The 7,328-nt window shown below is 49.7% G+C and overlaps 1 protein-coding gene across 1 annotated transcript; it reads left to right on the top strand.

Moving 5' to 3' along the window:
- Positions 1–278: 278 nt before the first annotated feature.
- Cfp (complement factor properdin) lies at positions 279–7,025 on the top strand. Its single transcript, XM_013035546.1, has 9 exons — positions 279–434; positions 528–678; positions 2,684–2,859; positions 3,244–3,414; positions 3,553–3,744; positions 3,939–4,112; positions 4,355–4,546; positions 4,688–4,799; positions 6,764–7,025. The coding sequence occupies exons 1-9, from the start codon at positions 371–373 to the stop codon at positions 6,924–6,926; spliced, it is 1,395 nt and encodes a 464-aa protein (XP_012891000.1). The 5' UTR covers positions 279–370; the 3' UTR covers positions 6,927–7,025.
- Positions 7,026–7,328: the final 303 nt, after the last annotated feature.

Genomic DNA, 7,328 nt, shown 5'->3' with positions numbered 1-7,328 from the left:
AGGCTCCAAGATGAAGTGACTTGCCCAAGACTACATCTATAAGAGGTTCTAGCTCTAAACTCTCAGGCTCCATTGTTCTTCAAGTGAGAGTTTCTCAGAGGGCCATAGAGCACTGAATGGTTGCTAGGTGAAGTGGAGGGGGGTGCTGGGGATTGGGTGACAAAGAAAACAGTACCAAGGGTGACACAGGAAATGTAGAAGGGAGGAGGCAGAGGGGACACTGGAGAAGTCAGAACTGAAGAGGCCTGCACCATACCCTCTCAGTTCCTCCTGCCACCCCTAGGTTCCTCTTTTCCAGAGCAGGTCAGCCCAGATAAAGACTGGGCCTTCTCTCTTCCTCTCACGGGTCAGCAGGGTTGGTGTATTCAACATGACTGTCCAAGTACAGGTCCCTCGGTTGCTACTACTGCTGCTGCTCACGCTACCAGTCACAGGTAAGTGGGTGAAGGCCTAGCTGTCTACCAGGGGCATCCAGGATCACCAGACCCCTAACCAGCTGTTCTCCTCCTCCCCTGGTCTTGTTACAGGCTCAGACCCAGTGATCTGCTTCACCCAGTATGAAGAGTCAACTGGCAAATGCCAGGGCCTGCTGGGGGGAGGTGTCCGTGCAGAGGACTGCTGTCTCAACACTGCCTATGCTTTCCAGGAGCATAGTAGTGGGCTCTGTCAGGCATGCAGGTTCGGTGGAGCTGGGCTAGGGGAAGGCCAAGAAGACTGTCACCCAGAACTGGGCTTAGCTTTTCTCCAGAGCTTCCAAGGATGGCCCACAAGGCCCAGATCATGACCTTTACTCTGTGTCCCATCTTTGCTTCTTAGCTTCCTTCCTTCTTTCTTGCCCCTCCCCACTCTCTTCCTCCTGCCCTTTCTTTCATGGAGGTATTGGACTTTGAACTCAGGGCCTTGTACTTGCTAGGCCAACACTACCACTCCAAGCCCAAAGCTTTCGATGATCAGATAGGGTTTTACATTTTTTACCTGAGCAGGCCTTGAATCATGATCGTCCTACTTATGCCTCCCAAGTAGCCGGTATTACAGAAATGCACCACCATACTGAACTTCTTTGTTGACATAAAATCTTACTAACATTTTGCCTGGGCTGGCCTTGAGCCACAATCTTAGTTTCTGCCTCCTCAGTAACTGTGTTTATAAGAGTGAGCACTGTGCCCAGCCCCATAGTTCAGAGTTTATCAACCTTGGAACTATTGTCATTTGGAGCTGAAAAATTCTTTGTCGGAGGTATGGATGCTGACCTGTGCTTTGTAGGATATTTTATAACATTCCTGGCCTCCTCTCAAATGCTAATAGCAACTCCTCACACCTGTTGAGACAATCAAAAAATATCTTGACATTGCCAAAGATCCTGGGTGTGGGGAGGAGGAACAGCCCTAATTGAGAACCAGTTACAGCACTTCCTGTAAGCATTGCAGGTAGAGTGCAATTTGGATATTTCCAGAAGGTAACTCCAGTCCCCTAGATGTGATGACAGCCCATGTTTATTGAGTGCTTACTGTATACAGACACATTGTGGGAATGGAGAAGTTTGGGGGAATTTAGGGGTGGTTCTGGGCCCCTAATTATGATGACACTCCACATTCACTGGGTACTTCCTCCATAGTAGGGCACATTGCAGGGTCTGAGTGGCAGCTTGGGGATCTCAGAGAATCTGTAGTCTCCTAATCATGACTTTTGGCTTACATTGATGGAGTCCTCATTATTGTCTTCTAGATGTATTTTACCACCACTTCCTGTGTATTCCAGAGACACTGTGGGGATTGGAGGATTGGGATTTTTTTTTTGGTACTGGTTCTAGAGCTTGAACTTAAGGCCTGAACACTGTCCCTGGTCTTTTATGCTCAAGGCTAAAGCTCCACAACTCAGACCACAGCTCCACTTCTGGCTTTTTTGGTGCTTAATTGGAGATAAGCGTCCTATTGTCTTTTCTGCCTAGGCTGGCTTTGAACTACAATCCTGAGATCTCAGCCTCCTGAGTTGGAGCTTGGGGATCATCAACAGCAGCTCTGAGTCCCTAGTTATGTCTGTAGTTCCTCCCCCTAACCCCCTTTCTCTCTCTGTCATGGGGCTTGAATTCTGGGCCTGGGTGCTGTCCCTCAGCTCTTCAGTTTAAGGTTAGTGCTCTACTACTTGAGCCACAGAGCCACTTCCAGTTTTCTGGTGGTTTATTAGAGATAAGAGTCTCACAGACTTTCCTATCCGGGCTGGCTTTGAACTGCCATCCTCACATCTCAGCCTCCTGAGTAGCTAGGCTTACAGGTGTGAGCCACCAGTGCCCAGCTTCATATCTCTTAAACATTGGTGGACTGAGCAGGACCTCCATTGGGAGGTCTCCCATTTACTAAACACTTCCTATCTGCCTGCTACAGTACAAGGTGGTGGGCATTTTGGGTTTCTGGGAGCAGTTTGGGGCTCCAGGTCCTTACATTTGCTTACTATGTTCCTGGCTTTGTTCTTGGGGGGATATCTAAGGGTAACTTCAGGGACCCAGCCATGAAGGGAAGTGACATTTACTCCATTCAACCCTTACCTTTCCCATTTAATCCCTCAGCATCCCTAAGGGCTAGTACTCATTTTACCCAGCACCATTCTTGTGCCTATCCACACACTGGAAACCCACATGCCATCCTGTCAGTTCATCCCTGGATGGGACACATGTGCCTCTCTACAGGTCCCCACGATGGTCACCATGGTCCTCATGGGCTCCCTGCTCAGTGACATGTTCTGAAGGGTCCCAGCTACGATACCGGCGCTGTATAGGCAGGGGTGGACAGTGCCCTGAGAAGGTGGCTCCTGGAACACTCGAGTGGCAGCTACAGGCCTGTGAGGACCAGCCATGCTGTCCTGGTGAGGATCAGGGAGGCAGGCATGTGTTCTTTGTCACCCGGCCCCTGGAGCCCGGGCCTGTGCCTGTGAGAAACTGAGAAGGCTGGGGTGGCTGGAGGAGAGTGGGTAGAAGGGAGGGCATTGGCTTTAGTCTGAGTGATTCCCATTGTAGGCAGGGAAGAAATTCCATCTGACTTGATTAAAAAAACAGAACAGACTGTCCCTGAGGGGTGAAGCAAAGGGACCAGTGTTTCTCTAAGTCTGCTTCCATAGTCCAGATCAAGAGCAATGTTATGCTAGGGTAGGGACAAGATGTGAGGATAGGATTAGCTGATAGAGGGTACATAAGGAAACAGAACATTGAATATCATCTCTGATTTCATCCTGTCCCCTTCTCTCCCACAGAGATGGGTGGTTGGTCTGAGTGGGCACCATGGGGGCCTTGCTCTGTCACCTGCTCCAAAGGAACAAGGACTCGCCAGAGATTGTGTGACCACCCTGCCCCCAAGTGTGGGGGACACTGCCCTGGAGAGGCCCGGAAGTCAGAGGCCTGTGATACTCAGCAGGTCTGCCCCAGTGAGTAAGGACAGCAACAAGATATGGATGAGACACCCAGACTCAGGGTGGGTCTGTGGGGTTACAGGAAGTAACTACCAGGGTGAGTGGACTTCCTTGTGCCTGACCATATGTGTATCTCTCCCACCTCTCCCACAGCACATGGGGCCTGGGCTGCCTGGGGCTCCTGGAGTCCCTGTTCAGGCACCTGCCATGGTGGATCCCAAGAACCTAAAGAGACACGAAGCCGCACATGTTCTGCACCAGAGCCCTCCAAGCAGCCTCCTGGAAAGCCCTGCCCAGGAGCAGCCTATGAGCACCGGGCCTGCACTGGCCTGCCACCCTGCCCAGGTGTGCAGAGATGAGGCCATTCACACACCGTCAGGGACTCTTAATTTGAGGGCACAGATGCCCTGTCATTTCTAGAATAGTTCTTATACCATAGGGCCATGAAGCTCTTCATTTGGGGACTTCCTCAAGGGTCTAGAGGCTGAAGGAAAGTTTGTGGTGGTTTATTCCCTCACTTCCTTTCCCCTCTCCAACAGTGGCTGGAGGCTGGGGACCATGGGGCTCTATGAGCCCCTGTCCTGTGACCTGTGGCCTAGGACAGACCTTGGAACGACGGAAATGTGACCACCCTGTGCCCCAGCATGGGGGCCCCTTCTGTGCTGGTGATGCTACTCGGACCCACATCTGCAACACAGCTGTACCCTGCCCTGGTTAGCACCTCCAGAAGCACTGTTTTCATACCTAATTCCTCAGCCTATCTTTGCTACCCAATTCCTGCAACTGAAGCCTTGCTGCTTCAAATCCCCTCTATTCCTTGGTCCTCAAGCCTTGCTGCTGCCTCTGACCCCCACCCCCGCATCCACACATCTGATCACCCCTACAACTCCCATAGCCTTCCTTCCTTCCCTCTGAACTACCTCACTGACTCCCTGTTTACTTTCTGTCTCTGCAGTGAATGGGGAGTGGGAAGCCTGGGGAAAATGGGGTGTCTGCAGCCGCTTACCCATGCAGTCCATCAGCTGTAATGAAATCCCGGGTCAGCAGTACCGCACAAGGGTTTGCAAGGGTCGGAAGTTTGATGGCAATCGGTGTGCTGGGAATTACCAGGATATCCGACATTGCTACAACATCCAGAACTGCAAATGTGAGTGGACACACAGATAACACTATGGTGATGGGCAGCCCAGGCAGGGACAAAGGTCTTCCATCTCTGCTATGAACCCTTCTATACCTTCCCACTGAGACTTTCCAGTGTTGACTCTCTAACCCCCTCCCCTCATTACAGTGAAAGGTTCCTGGTCACAGTGGACTACATGGGGGCTGTGCACACCTCCATGTGGACCCAACCCCACCCGCGTCCGCCAGCGCCTCTGCACAGCCTTGCTTCCCAAGTTCGCGTGAGTGAGGGGGAAGATTGTGCCAAGTAGAGGGTATTAAAGATGAGAAAGTCAGCTACACCCAGCAAGGGCTTTCACCACTGGGTCTAAGGTGCTTATTTTACTAAGTGCCATCTGCCAGAAATTAAGAAGAGGAAGAGGAGATACTGAGGGTTAATACACAGGCTTTATGCCTCTCAGTCCTACATGCAGCTGTTTAGCCATTTTCCTATGCACTCAGTACTTCAGTGTCCATTCCTGATCCCTTAGTTCCTACACTTTGAGTTTCTCAGTCACTCAAACCTCCATTCACACCACATCTCACTTCTCTGAGGCACTCTAAGGCCTTTCTGGCAATAGTTGCAGACACACCCCAGTTCTATGAATCCTCCAAGGAACCCAGTTGAGTGTGTACCTGGCAGAAGGCATAAAGAGGGATGATTGGCAGAGGGGCTGCCACCTTGCCCTGGGTCCAAGAAGCAGAGCCAGATTTCCTATGCAGGTAGAGAAAAAACATTCCTGGCATCAAGACTGAGCCAGGCCCTGAACATAGGATTAAGATTAACCACTTCAGTGTGTTTACTGGTGGTTCACCCAGGAGTTAAGTGTTTAAAAAAAACACCAATCCCTTCCTTCCATACAGATCAAGCTACTAGGTTAAGTGGGCTGTTCCCAGGGCTTGAGCATCTGTTCCTTAGCTTTTTTGATCAGGGCTGGTGCTCTTCAACTTGAGACACACCTCCACTTCCAATTTTTTGATAGTTAATTGGAGATAGGAGTCTTGTGGGCTTTTCTACTCCAGCTGGCTTCAAACCTTGATCCTCAGATCTCAGCCTCCTGAATAGCTAGGATTACAACATAAGCCACCAGTGTCTATCTTTGGAGTTAGCGATATTGAATGGAAGCACAAAGGACTTGGATTAGTGAGAGACTATGTGGAGGAAGGACCAATTGTGGAGATCCAAGTGGAAATGAATAGAGGGCTTACCTAATAGAAGAAATAACTCAGGTGAAGACCTTTCTGAACGTTGACTCAGTTTGGACAAAGTGAGTGTGGTGGTGTGTGTGTGTGTGTGTGTGTGTGTGTGTGTGTGTGTGTGTAACAGAGAGGGGGGAGGAAGAGGAAGGGGCAGGCAGAGAGGGAAACAGAGGCTTGAAACAGGGATTTGAGCCCAAAAAACAAAACTTTGAATGTCAGGACAAGGGCTTTATCCAGGTGAAGAGTGGGGAAAAGATAATTAACAATCATCTGGGTGCTAGGGGCTCAGACCTGTAATCTTAGCTACTCAAGAGGCTGAGATATGAGGATTATGGTTCAAAACCAGCCCAGAGAGAGAAGTCTATAAGATTCTCACATTTAATTTACCACCAAAAAGCTAGAAATGAAAGAGTGGCCTAACTGGTGGAACATGAGCCTTGAGTGAAAAAGGCAAGCAAGAGCACAAGGCCCTGAGCTCAAGTCCCAGGTCTGGCACAAAGAAATGAACAATCACCCACATGTTTTCAGCATTTACTATAATGCCAGGTACTACTAAGTACTTACTTGATTTTGTTCATTTATCCTCACTCAGCTTGGTCAGATGGTATCATTCCTTTAATTGCCATTCTGTAGATGAGTAATACTGAGGCACAGGAAGGATAAATAGCCCAGTATCGGCTACAACGTAGTGTTAGGCACACAATGGACATTCATTAAAACTTCTTTGAAGGTATGGATCAAGTGGTAGAGAACTTGCCTAGCAAGCACAAGACCCTGGAGTTCAAATATTGATATCTACCCCCCACCCCCATAAAAAGACTTTGTTGAACTATCTATGGTTACACACACCTATAATCCCAGCACTCTGGAGATTGAGGTAGGAGGATGGCAAGTACAAAGCCAGCTCCTGGGCTACAAAGTGAGACCTTGTCTTTAAAAAGTATCTGTTGAATGTATTTGTGCCTTTCCTAAGCTTCTCTCATCCATTCTCTCACTAACACGCCAGGCCCACCGTTACCATGGTCGAAGGTCAGGGTGAGAAGAATGTGACCTTCTGGGGGAATCCACATCCACAATGTGAAGAGCTGCAGGGGCAGAAGCTGGTGGTGGAGGAAAAACGGCCATGTCTACACGTGCCTGCCTGCAAAGATCCTATGGAGACACCTTGACCCTTCATGTTTCCATTCTGACCACCTGTCTTCCCAGACTCCAATAAATCAGGCTCTTTTGAGTTTGCTGAAAGAAGGAAAAACAACCTGCCCTCTTTCCCAGAAATGGAGCAATAGCATTTTCTAGAGCTATGACACTGCAGCCTGTTCTGGAAAACAGTATTTCCCACTCTGGTTGCAGCCTGTGAAAGCAAGTGTCCAGCACCAAGCTCCCTTCCCCACTGTGCTAACCTTCCCCCTTTCCCAGTGCTCCAGGGCCACCCAGCACGTCCCTCTGCAGACCTCTGCTTTGCTTTGATTGGCTATTCACTAGGGCAGTCATTTCTTGATTGGCCAATGTGCTGGGTAGTTGCAGTCTCTGTCTCCTGAAGCTTCTTCAGTTCCCACCCACCAGAGCTTCTC

The sequence above is a fragment of the Dipodomys ordii genome, unplaced genomic scaffold (genome assembly GCF_000151885.1).
Source record: "Dipodomys ordii isolate 6190 unplaced genomic scaffold, Dord_2.0 Scaffold215, whole genome shotgun sequence".
Classification (NCBI taxonomy): domain Eukaryota; kingdom Metazoa; phylum Chordata; class Mammalia; order Rodentia; family Heteromyidae; genus Dipodomys; species Dipodomys ordii.
The sequence above is the reverse complement of the archived record's forward strand: the minus strand, read 5'-3'. Positions and strand labels throughout refer to the sequence as shown.

What these genes read in the sequence shown, in the direction of transcription:
- Cfp (XM_013035546.1), top strand. Translation starts at nt 371, where the DNA reads ATGACTGTCCAAGTACAGGTCCCTCGGTTGCTACTACTGCTGCTGCTC. An exon ending in GCTCACGCTACCAGTCACAG is followed by an intron (nt 435 to 527) that starts GTAAGTGGGTGA and finishes GTCTTGTTACAG; the next exon opens with GCTCAGACCCAGTGATCTGC. An exon ending in GGACCAGCCATGCTGTCCTG is followed by an intron (nt 2,860 to 3,243) that starts GTGAGGATCAGG and finishes TCTCTCCCACAG; the next exon opens with AGATGGGTGGTTGGTCTGAG.